This window comes from Boleophthalmus pectinirostris, unplaced genomic scaffold (genome assembly GCF_026225935.1).
Source record: "Boleophthalmus pectinirostris isolate CB_2022bp ecotype Guang Dong unplaced genomic scaffold, ASM2622593v1 HiC_scaffold_15, whole genome shotgun sequence".
Lineage (NCBI taxonomy): Eukaryota > Metazoa > Chordata > Actinopteri > Gobiiformes > Gobiidae > Boleophthalmus > Boleophthalmus pectinirostris.
This window is the reverse complement of record NW_026571070.1, coordinates 19,319,562-19,332,844: the sequence shown is the minus strand read 5'-3', so window position 1 is coordinate 19,332,844 and position 13,283 is coordinate 19,319,562. Positions and strand designations below refer to the sequence as shown.

The 13,283-nt window shown below is 39.6% G+C and overlaps 2 protein-coding genes across 5 annotated transcripts in view; one reads left to right on the top strand and one right to left on the bottom strand.

Annotated features, from left to right (window-relative positions):
* The window catches only part of myripb (myosin VIIA and Rab interacting protein b), a 140,916-nt gene that overhangs the window by 3,721 nt on the left and 123,912 nt on the right, over positions 1–13,283 (top strand). The gene's annotated exons all lie outside the window — the stretch shown is intronic.
* On the bottom strand, positions 2,416–7,284 carry si:dkey-12l12.1 (uncharacterized). The gene is made up of 6 exons (XM_055151006.1): positions 7,163–7,284; positions 5,562–5,609; positions 4,060–4,170; positions 3,294–3,407; positions 2,767–2,847; positions 2,416–2,690 (listed from the first exon to the last, which is right to left on the bottom strand). The coding sequence occupies exons 1-6, from the start codon at positions 7,271–7,273 to the stop codon at positions 2,649–2,651; spliced, it is 507 nt and encodes a 168-aa protein (XP_055006981.1). The 5' UTR covers positions 7,274–7,284; the 3' UTR covers positions 2,416–2,648.

Below are 13,283 nucleotides of genomic sequence, written 5' to 3'. Positions count from 1 at the left end.
TGATTACTATGAAAATCATGGCTCTAAACTCAGTACTGATTTTGAAACAGGACCATGTGAACTACTGCAGCACAGCTTTCTGGGACCCATCTCTAGATTGTGAGCACAGCTCGGTCAGGAGTACTTTAGATGGAGGAATTGACTTATGATGCATGTTTTTGTTGATTGATTAGTGTGGGAAGTAACTTTTTGATGGCTCTATGTGCAACATAGCAAAAGTAAAATTTGTGGATTCAAGAATAAATATTTTCATGAGCAATATTATCATTTCTTTTTAAGTAACATACATTGAACTGAATAGTGGGCTAGATAATAAGATTCACAGTCCTTGACAGTCCAGTTGGCTGTTTGTCATCAGAAAAGACATTTGATTGAGCATCCTACACAACTCCAGCCCCATGTAAGCGATTACAACCAGGCTGAAAATTGCATGGAGTTAAAAGAACTTGAAAGAAGAGTTAACATAAGGATAAGATTGCCTAATAGTCTCCCAACCTCAAGTATCATAGTTATCCCTAATATCACATTTAAATGGAAGACTAACCAAGCACTGGTTACTGATACCACTGAGGAATTTGTTTACTCGTGTTGTCCCGCACCGCTGATGTTTTGGGATGAGACTGCCCTGTCAACATGAAACTAATACTTAACTCTGTGGTTTCCAGTTTTGGAGACTGAGGATTTTTGCTCTTGGCCACTAACTACATAAACTGCTATTGGCTTTTTACGGAAAGTGCTGCACATACTAGTTAAACCACAAGCCTATAGATTGGGGGTACTTATCTTCATCTTTGTTCTGGAGCATTAGACGCAGTGGAAACAATGCCACACGCCATTTAAATGACCACGAGGGCTGGGAAAATACAGTAAGGCTAGTTTTAACTTGACCACACACAGTGACGCATGTTCAGATTAAAGACCGACCTTTCTTTAGAATTTACATCATAAAGAGTCTGTGTTTCCTATATTTGACTGTCTATGGTCACAGTCTTCACATATAATAATGGACGAGATACATCCCATCTGTTTGTGAAGACGCACCTTGGTCCTTCATGTCATCAAGGAGTCATTTCCCAGAATGCTTTGCCCCCAGGGTGGGTAGAGCCAGTGATCCCCTGCTGGCAGCTGTCATGTCATATGTGATGTCATGACAGCCCAGTGCACCGAGGCCTTCCTTCCTGCTGTTTCTACACAGAATAGCAATAGGATCATAGTGTTTATCAAGACGTGTTTGCTTCCCGGATCACACAACGGCGTCCAGCTGTGCTTTGTCACTGTACCAACTCACAACCTGATAATCTTGTACATTTGATAACTGGGTCAGATACAACCAGATACAACACTTGCTCAACCATCACCTCCACTTTCCTCAAAGAAGCAACAATTATGCACCACCAGGAAATAGCAGTGTTATAAATAGCATTACACTGTGTTATTTTCCCCATCTCTGCCTGTTTGTCTATAAACAGAGAGATATGAGGCTGGAGAGGAGCACACCTACGTCACAGCTTTGAGCAGTAATGAGATGGTGACTCATCCCATTCACTTAGACTGCCTCTGCTCTGCTCGTCTGTTGCTGCGTCGAGGACACACTGTACTGGACTGTAAACTACTGGGTCACTTTGACATGCTCACCTTTTTACTGTATGTTGTAATATGCACATATACCAGGCGGAGCTAGTCATAAGCTTCATTCTCCTATAATTATAGCTGAATCACATAGCAGTAAGTGCCAACCATAAATGATAAAAAATATGCACACTATGCACTTTTTCTGGTGGAAAGTATGGCACCTGCTTTATCTCCATGGAGATTTACTTGCTTTACCTACATTTTCCACATTATCACCCTATTAAACTTGTCTATCTTGGATTTAAGGAAGTACAAGTGTTTTTATTGTGCAAACATACCTCGAGAAACATGCATCTATACAGATCTGACCTGTAACTTCGCCTGATGATGTCATCTGAGAGCGAAGTGAAATACTATACTGTGGGACTTTAAAGAAAAAGCAATAATATCTCCATGGAGACAAGCACCACTAGAAAAGTTACACAGTGGCTCTTTAAATATGACATATGATTTAAATAGGCTGGGGAATAGATGGCCTGGATAACACTGAGACTCCTTTCCTCATACCCAGATGTTGAACACTTTCCACCAATGTAATGTAAATGAATTAATTTGGGCTCCCTGCAGTTTTATTCAGCTGTCTGTACCTGTTAAAAGCCCTTCAGACTAATGTAGAGATTAGTCGGCGGCCCCTTGTGTGAGAATGTGGCGTTCTGGAAAGAGAGGAGGAAAATCTGAGCTGTCACACATCTATACACATCCATAATGGACATATTAAACTGTTTTATAGACCAGCTCCTTTCTGCAGCACAAAGCACTTAGCGATTTAAGATTTTTAAAATATATATTTAACTAAACTTTTATTGAAGTCTAATAAAATAGCTCCAAAAATATACTGCCTTGTTAGAGTCCATGAGAATACATTACAACAAAAGACCCAGCTACAACAATAGAGAAAGCATATAGAAATATATATATATATATAAGTCCACAAATATTAAGGTATATAAAAACAATATTATTTAGAGAATCCCCAACAGATTTAAATTTTAAGGTAAGGTTGTATTTGTTTGTTTTCATTTGGGCTCGACGTTCTGGGCTTCACTTTGTGGGTCCCCCTGCATAGAACACACAGACATAATATACTGTACATAGACCAGACCTATACTGCATGTACATTGTTAGTTGTCTTACCAGAACTGAGTAAGCCCCTGATCGATCCATCTTCCCTCTGCTTTGTGGTTCATTCTTCACTTGTCTCCGTGCTCTAATTACCTAAAATCAGAGATGGGTAGAGCAGCAGTGGTTACTAGTAGTGAAAGTAACTGAGTTACTCTCTGGACGTCACATTGGATTTATAATTTAAAGTAAAATTTGAAGGACATTAAACATGGTACTTTCAAACAATAGACCACAAAAATATCATATCTGAAAGCATCAGTGGAACTTGTGTAACCAAAACACTTAGAGTACTGTTACTGTGAAATACATTACTCAAGTAGCAGTAAAGTGGCTGAAAACATTCACAAGGTTACTCAACTAAATGCAACTGAGGACTATTCAACTCTGCCTAAATCCCCACCAGATTTAAATGTAACATCGGCACAGACTAGACAACTCTTCCAAGAATACCAGGCGCCTGCCCTTAACTACTGCTGTTGCTGCTGGCACATCCGTCCGCGTCGCCCCTGTTGCTCCTGCCCGTTTCCATGGAGACTCACCTGTAGGGGGGTGGACTTGTCGTGGGTGAGAAGCGAGTAGGAGCCGATGCGGATTTTGCGCTTGGACTTTTTCTTATTCGCAGTTTGAACCAGGTGTCGTCTGGACCTGTCAGCCTGAGGGAAGTTATAGATTGTATTACTGTTTTTCCATGTAGCTTTTTCATACATGCTGTTATTACATTTATTTGGCTTTTAATTTGGATGCCCTGCCAGATTTCATCCTTTACTTATCTGAGAAGTGCAATTATTTCTTTGTGTAGACTGTCCTTAAACACCCATGCATTTTATATAGGTGGACATTTAGCTTAAATGAGCCCATGAGGTATGAAACTCATCTATTTTGATCTTCCTTGTGATTATATATGAAATACATGGTGAACAAAATGACCATAAAATCTCATTATGTAATAAATACTATATATAGGCTTATCACAGAGTTTCAGCTACAAGAGATCGAAGGTATGGCTACTTTGACTAAGTCCTAAGCTTGGATAAGATGTGTGGTCAGGAAAGATATAACTTAATATGCCAGTTGTAACACTTTAAGTAGCAAAGAGAAACAAAGTTGCGTAATAATGGATTTTCAATAGCCATTCACTGCGTCATTGTGTAGTCCTTGATAAAATCATACCACAGTGAATCACATTGTCCACACAGTATGACTTTTACAATCCAACACCAGCGCAGTTCCCACTCTCCCACCTCTCTGGCTTTTTGCCCTGTGGCTCAGTGCTGTGGTAGTGCAGTGACTAACAGTGAGGTGTACCTGGATGAGGGTGTTTGGGAAGCCTTTGACGGACACAGACCCTGGCAGGCTGGACTGACTCAGGTGGGTGGGACCCCTCCGCTCCAACTGCCGCTTAGCTCTGAAGAAAGCCTGAAGGATGAGACACGCGTCAGCACAACCACAAGGGAAGAGAGCGGAGGAGACAGTGATTCTGAAGCTTTTGACATAAAGCAACTCTGGATCATTATATAATTTCAAACTTTAAAAAGTAGTTATAGATCAGATCAGACTTAAAAGGTTGCTGTCATAGCAAGACATTATAACATTCAGTAATCCCTATGGTTTGAAAATTGAGCTGGAGGGCAGGTCAAAATTCATTGGTAGAATTTAACTTTTAAACATCAGAATGCAGATGTTATAGCCTGGCTTTTGGTTAATACCTCTGTAATAACTGTGCCTATCAACATGAAACAAAAACTGTCACAAAGTTCAACGTCTTCTCTGTCCGCATAAATAAACTGAAGTTAAATTGTGCTTTTACAATAGCTTCAGAAAGTGGTGCCATTTTATAACTCCAAAGTCGTCACTGTTGGCAGTTTCATGGGACCGCCATCAGAAAATTATGACATAGTCTAGAACCAATCAGCCAATCTATACAAAGGATTTTCACCAATTCACTACTGTGTATACCAAATCTAAACAATGTAGTCAAGATCAATGCCAGAATTTATCCTAGATTATACCAGGTCTAAACCACCATGATTGCATAGTTTGAAATGCACTAAGCTACAGTTGTTCTTGTTCCATTGGAAAAACTATGAATTGCCCTATGGCCTCTTCAATTTCCAGCATTTGTATCGATCCGAACATAAGTGAGCCAATGCTATCGACCCCTCTTTTTCCTAACAGATGAAGTGACACTTTGAGAAACAACAGCCTTCACTTTACTGATTAGACTTCACAGCCAATTTATAACAAGGTCTGAGGGGTTTTATATTTCATTGTGGATTACATAAATCAAAAAATAGAAAGATTGTTTTTTGAAATTGGATGAGAAAGTGCTATTTCTTCCACTTTTCCTCTAAAAAAAAATCTGTCCATGCAATCATTTGAAACAATGAGCTTCATAAGTGATTGCTGTTGACCTACTTCAAAAAACCTCAAGTGTAGTTTTTGCTTTGAAAGGACTGTCAGAGCTATTATGTTAGAAGTGTTTTTACTGAAATTCATGAAGCGTCTGTCCTCAATTCTCAAAATAACAACTTACTCACAACAACATCATATTATTATTCCTATTTGTAATATCCTAGTGCTGCTTTGGCCTGGATTGACATAATTGTTTTGGGTGTTATGTAAGCATGCTCAGACAAAGAGAGACACTGCCTTTCCCAAACCTTACAATTCCCCTCAGTTGTTTGCCACTGCATTTAAGCACAGAGCAATTTTCACTGATTTCCATGACACACCACCAAAGTCATCAGGAAGGATTGAGAGAGATTGGGTTAATCCTGTGGAGAAGAAGAGTAAATAGTGACACATACCAGGCCATTGGTCAGTGGTAGACCCATCTGCTGCACGTGGTCTTCAGTCTGAGAAAGGGAAAAGAAGCTGGATAACTTTACAATGTTACAATAGCACAAATGTACTCAGGTATGCCCAGCACAGCATGTCTAATCAATAGACTGTATCCAAAGGCAAGATTAGTGACCTTTTACTGATCTATTACTTTTTAACTGATATGCCTTTCCTCTTCTGACCTTTTTTTTTTTTCTGAGCACTGAAGTCTCAAATGCAGGACAATACAGGATTACTCAAATATGCATCAATCAATCAACAAATTTTTCCCCGACAGCTAATCATCTAGTCTTTACCCAGTGACTTCTTGTGATTAAATATATGCATTGATTTAGGCTTGGGACTGGCAGTATAGTCAGTTTGTCTCTATATGCCATATGTTTTATGTGAATTAAATCAGAAATAAAGCCTTTGGGGACGATTCACAATAATAACATGTTATAATAAGCTGTTTACATGTACAGACAAGCACATCTGTTTAGCTGTCAGCACCTCTTACATCAAAACATTTAAGTACAGTCATTTCTTTGAAAAATTCCAGCTGTTTTCTCCTCATAAAACTTTGTCTATAATGAGCGCACATGTTTAGATTATAAAACTCTTTCTTCATCTAATCCAATTTATTTTGCTGCCAGTGTAAATTCCTTGAGATTCCCATAAATTGCAGATTTAATGCTTTCAAATTCAATATAAACTCCATTGACCTTGGTGGGAACGCAAGTGAAGCCCTTTGAAAACTCTTCTGCGTATTAGTTAGTCCTGGCCACATTTGAAGCTTATAATTGGCCTGTGCTGTAATTACTTTACAAATAACGGCTGGAAAATGCACATCTGTGGTGCAAACTTCATCTGGTTCAGAAATCCAGAGTATTTTGTCGTGTTTCAAAGTGCGGGTTAAAAATTGTCCCTCTCAAGTCTTGCAGCTGTTGAAACCGTCATCCACATTGGTTTGATTACATTGGACACAACATAAGGACTGTCCGCAGAAAAAAATGTCCACCGCAAAGTTTAAAGTGCAACAGCCGGCAGCCACATGAAACGCCAAAACAGGAGCTGAAGCAGTTTGTTCCATACAGGCTATATTTTAGGGCATTGTGGCTGTAAAAACCATTACAATGAGACTTTTGTTTCTTTTACACAAATTATATGTCTGTCTGGGGCCTTAGGTTATGAAACGACTGGACTGTCCAAAATAGTGCACCTCGAAGTCCCCAGAAGTCTACACATAAAAGTATAACCATTTCTCTGTAAACGTGGTTGACTCAGTAAAAAATATAGTTATCCATATTATGCAAGATTTCATGAATCACAAAAATATAGACATATTTACACATAGAGCAATAAATAATTTATTCATATCAGTAAATGCTTTCTTACACTCTAAAACTCCTTTTTATAAAGGCTAAACCAAAATCTTACACAAAAAAGTAAAACTCCTGCCTCTCAAATAAATCCTTTAACTACAGTCTTACAAAAATATTACCTTTTATTAAACACACCTAAGAGCCACACACCTTGCTATAGAGTTGATCCCCCCCATAGCCCTTAAAAAGCAGGATCCTCTTACCTGTGAGTCTGCAGGCTGACAAGGCGCTCCCTGCTCCGCTCCGGGACACTGCAGAGCCTGTAGCACACTGGCCTGAAGGCAGAGCGCACACAGCCACAGAGTGAGAGCCATGATGAGGCAGGACTCAGAATGCTCCGCGCGCACTCAGCTCCTGGCTTTATACTCTCGCCTCGTCCTAATGGAGAACAGATGCACAGCAGAGCTATGCCAGCTTCACACAGACAAACAGCCCACCACAGCCCTGTGCTCTGGGCCAACAGCGGCCAGCGCTCCCCACAAACATGTCAGACATGCTGAGGCCTCCCCCTGCCCACGACCACCACCCCAACCAGAGCAGCAAGAAGCCATTTTCCACTTATGTCTGCACTCTGCATCCTCCTGTGAGTGAGGAAAGAGCTCAGGCTCCACAAGTTACACATGAAATATTAGAGGGTTTGTTCTGATGTGAAGTCATTCTGTGTTCAGAGAAATGACGAGTGTGTTTTGAATGTGATGCATGTACAGTAGCACTGTGTACTTTACTGTACTTTACTGACACTACCATAAAACCTATGAGGGACAAAAATGCAGCTGTATTAATTTAATTGCCATTAAGCGTATCCTGTGGTCAAGTGTAATGGGATAAGTACATGCTGCTTGTCCTTTCCCTTAAACTGGCTGTCTGGTTTACATTATCGGGTGGGCGTGTGGATGGATGTTAGCATACCTGTGCAGTTTATATAGCCCTTATATGCCCATAAAGCATGCATCCTGATGGGGAAAGTAGTCCATGAATAGTCTGCTGTCTGAGGTGTGCCAAGGATGGAAAGTGTGAGTGGGACTGCCTCAGGCTCAGTCACCTCCAGTCGCCTGAATGCAGACGGAAACATGTGCAGCAGGAGGAATTTAATTAGACTTTAGATCAGCTCCAATACATGCGCATGTAGCTCAGTGTATCAGCCAAGGATGTCTCTCTCATAAATGTGAAGGATTCTGAGTCACAGTGGGAGCCAGGGGAATATGCTACAAGATGGTTATTCATCTTCCTTATTTCTGCTGTTTTTCTGAAAATTGGACCCTGTGTAAGAAGCAGTGCTGCAAATGTTTCCCTAGAGGTTCGGTAGACCACCGGCTCGGCAGCTGCCGACTAATGATGTGAAGCCAGGGATGGGATGTTTAGTCCAGAGACAGGAAGCAGAGGGGTGAAAAATGAGTTCAAGAAAGAGCCAATCCAAACTGGACTCCAGGGTCGACAGTGGACAAACTTGTCAGTCATGTTAGCACACCCATCCAGACATGATGATTGTTATACACACACTTTTTTGAGTAATGTTAAGTCCAGTTTCTTAACTATACCTCCTGAGTCATAGTAACCTTTTCTTTCCTAGTCTCATAAGTTTGGGGTTTCTTTCAAGAATCTTTAGCTCAATCCAAATGCACAGTCATTCTTAGTATTTGCCCTCATGTGCTTCCTCTGGGATTTGTCATTCATCTGCTTTGCTTTGAGCTCCTGTCAATGTGTCGGAGTTTGATGTGCGACCGCCACTGGCTGCAAAACAGTTTTTTCTATGCTATACGCTGTCTTCCCTAACCAGGGAACCAGGGAACTGAGCAGACAGGCAATTTTCCAACCACATACATTTTGGAAGCATGTTTAGGTACAGTTAAGCAACAAATGAAAGACATAAAAGGAGAAAATGCAAGGATTCAAGACGTGACCTCACACAATAATGGCTGCTTGGGTTTCTTTTGTTTAGTTGAACATTTTGTCTTCAGACTGGATAATATAGGCGATTGTTTTATCATTTATTACCTGTTTGTTAAGGTGTACTTTGCCAAGGCACTGCTGTAAATAGAGTTGCGTAATTCATACTTTGCAGCAATGTGATCAGCATTCCCTGAGTGTGTGATGCTAACTGGAGGTATTACTCTGTTACTCAAGTTAGCCTTTAATGTGAATTTTGCGTTAACATGATCTGCCCATAAAGAACGGTCTTAGCTGGAACTACAGCAGGTGAGCTGTCCCTCTAATAACACTACAGGCACAGGCTAGCTAGCATTAGCCAGCAGAAATGAACAGAAATAGATTTTATTTATTTATTTATTTATTTTTCGGAATAGGAAATATACTTCTCGAACCAGGGGCAGGCGGCCACTGTTGAGCTCCATAGGAGAAAAAGGTGGAGAAATGAGAGTTTGGGCAAAGGACTGAGGCACTAAGTGCAGCCCTGAGGAGTATAATGTAACAGTACAAACACTTAGGTCATGGTATTGTTTTTCAATCAAATCTTATTGTCAGGGGACCAAAATCTGATAGATATCTGGGAACATGCAGTCCATATGACAAGATCCTGTGCTTGTACAGTACTTCATGTCTCCATAGGTCTTGGTGAGAGACATGTCACCCCCCTCTGGACACAAATCAATACTCCTTTGAAACACACTGTCCTTTCATTTCATGTGACAGCTTTGCTAACAGCTCTGTGGAAAGGTGCGAGGATGAGAGAAGAAGCAGCTTTTAATCCTCTCATGTGGAAAGAACAAGCCGAGCCAAGGACAAGAGCTGGGCACAATACTGACATCAAAACCACCATTTGCAGATATCGTCTTGGTCCAAAGGCTTGGTTAACTTCCAATTTGTTTAGCAATGATTAAGGATGCTTTAAATAGATCAAATCAAAGTTTATTTATAAAAGCACTTTTCATATAAAAATTTAACACAACTGTTACATATTAATTACATTTTTTTTTTTTTTAACTCACTGGTGTCTTGCTCTTAGAAATAAATCCAAATCAAAATTCTTTTGATTCCTTTAGTAAATTGGCTCATGTTATCAATAGACATCAAAGCACATAGAAAGAACATCACTGTGACTGTAGCTGATCAATTAACTCCTAAGCTGCCTGTGCTGGAGCTTTATACAAATTCTACATGTGTAAGGTTAAAGATAGGACATGATTACATTTATAAAAGATAGCCAGTGTCTATGTAAAAAGGGTAATATTATTTATCTTGACTTTGTCTGCCTTGTTAAAACAGTTCAGTGCTAAAATAACAGAAATGGCATTGTTGGTTTTGCTCATGGAATATTACGCAATTGTGTTTTTAACTTTTTTTTAAAAAACTATATCAAGTTTACAAAATTTTAGGAATTAACGGACCAATCAATTAAATTGCTTCATGACTAAGATGGTGATTACAGGTTGAGTAGGCCCATACATCTCACATAGTATATGAAACATCTTTGGATCATATTCATCTTTGCTTTGTTTTTTGGTGCAAGAAACATACTCCATGGATCAGTGCTGTGTCACGGTGACACTTGACTTGTGTCCAGTGAAGTAATAAAATCATGGGAGTGTCAGACATCTGGAGGTCATGGCCTCTCGCTCTCTGTCGTTTGTATCTTACTCGTCCTCAGCTCCTCCTGTTACCATAGCAGCAAAGAGTCGATTCAAACAATGCCGCTGTAGAGGGTTTGACGTGTAGGGACCACCACATCTGTGTCAGGGTGACTTGAGGTGTGAGCTTCAGGGCTTTATTACATTACAACAACACAGAGCTGAAGCAGACTTGTAGATCTGATTCTTCTGTGCTATGGCTCTTATATTTGGGAATAACATCATTTGAATGCTACCAAAAGGTAATTTTTTGCTACCTTCAGCTCTGGATCACATCATTTGTCTAGCGACACAAATATGAAATGTGGAGTTGTTTTTTGTTGATTGCAGAAGCACCATTCAAACCATTTGATTCTTGCCCATGCAGTTACACTTACTACCTACAAATGAATATCTTTATTTTGCCTACCTATTAAATTTGTATAACTATAGTTTTAAATCCAGCAGTCTTAAACCAGGACCTATAAGTCTGAAGAAATTAATCAATAATATGCATGCCTGGAAACAAATGTGCTGATGAGAGTGTGAATTTGTTTATATATGTTTATTTACTAATATTTAGGCATATTTATGTAGCCAGACTATAATTGTCTCTATAGATTTTCAGTATACTGTCTTGACTGGTCATGCAAACATTTTGGAGTATAAATCAGTGTTTAGTTTTAGTGTATAACTGTTATGCAAGAGGCTGTAGTTGTATTCAGACATTTATTAACTCTAGCTGTTGTTGAAAGCTAGAACAAGTTAGCATTTTAACCTTTGCTTAAACTTGTGCCAAACCTGAGCACAAACATCACAGTAAGCTGGGTGGGAAGCAATAAAAAGAGCTCAGTGGTAAACAGCTGCGGCTAAACTTGGCTACAGATAACTATTGGCAACCCTAACAAGAAGAAGTGGAAGCGCCTGGTGCATTGGCTCTGGTTCGTGCACATTTGTGAAGTAAACATTGGATGGAGGGGGTTAGCAGCTCGTCGCGCTGTGTGACTAATACAGTCTGCAGAGGGATCGACTAGACTGTCAATATGTTGTGGTTTCTCCTTTCTAAACAGCAGAGGGGAAAGAGGACAAGGGGAAGTGATTACGGAGAAAGCCCTGGATTGTTTGTGTTTGTAACAAATAGGGTCTAATACTTTATAGAGGGTTGTCTCACAGCTGACAGTAAGACTTATAGTATGATAATTTTTGTAATTTCTCCATGCCTGCAGTGGTATGTCAAGTACAATAAATACAGCTGAGTTGCTTTGTAAACTGAAACAAAGCTTCTATTTTGGCCTAATCAAAACCAGCATCCAAAATGTCCAATGATAAAAATAACTTTTCAAAATTGCTTTATTTTATTCTTCCTCGTAGGGAAATTCGTGCTTTGCCTTTGACCCAATCTTCAATGCCACAACCTGTTAAGAGATGTAGGTAGCCACAGTGCACCGCTTGAACACCCATCTCCAAATCTTGAGCTAGGCTATATCAATACTATCTCACTTGAGAGAATTATCCCATGCCATGAGTAAAAAAAAGGATCTTCTTAAATCCAAAATTCACTTTATTACATAGCACATATATATCATACCAGTCATAAACAATAAAATATAAAGTCAAATAAATAAGAAGAAAAGTGCTATCCACCCAATTAAATTCTATTTTCCCACCACAACTTTGTTGATGTGTTGTTGCTATCACATAACAAAAATAGATTAATAATGAAGTGTGAGATCTGAAGTCTTGCCTGTATTCTAGTGTAAATAAGAGATAGACTTTCCCAGCCTTGCCTTGTTGTTTTTCTGTGGACAATAAGAGTAATTGTAGTAGTGAGGTACTCTGCAGCACCTGGACTCACTGGCACCATGTTTATAAGGCTAATTTCAACGTCAAACCACCAGCAAGAGAGCGCATTTGTTTTCAATTACACGAGATTTTCCTCAGGCCCTGCTTTAACTCATTACTCCACAATTATGACCTCTTTATTATCTGTAACGAGGGAAATGGCTCTGTGCTCGTTTCAGCCGCTGTAGCCTCACCCACGAAAACCAGTTACGATTTTCATTCATCAAATCTAACAATGCCAAATACAACTTTTCCCACACAAATATTATGGTGAATTTCAGTGGAAACAATAAGTAGGAATGGGTGACTCACTGTTTGTTTGGTGTTTGCGACATGTTGCTTCCGAGTCTAGAATGGGCCACTTATGGGCAATTAGTCATGCTGAGTAGGCAGAGGCTTCACCCCTCTGACATACACAACACAATGTAGGCCTTTTGTTTACAGTCAGAGAGTATATAAGGAGGGGACAGTGGAGGGATTAATGCTGCTGTCTCAACCTCAATCAATACAAAAACCCACTGGCAAAAAAACACGTGGAGTGTTCCTTTAGTTTTTTAACTGCTGGTCTATGAACAATGCATATTACTTGTTGAATGCATAATTCAGTTTTACTAAATCCCATGGGACAAATGTTGTCTCCATTTCAGTTTTAAACAAGACAAACTGTGCTTGGTGGTGAACACTGTGGTTGCTCGGCAAAATGGTGTCTTAAAAATAAGCGATTAAAGACTGCACAAACATGCACAAATCACTCCAAATATAACTTTGTGTGAAACAAATGGTGAGAGGAAAACAATTACATGGTTAAAAGGTCCACAAACTCCTTTTTGCAGAATAGGTCTACTTTAACTACTGCATATATTGTAAGAACATGAAATTCATCTTATTTTTTGTAATTGCTTTGTTTGTGGATAGGGGT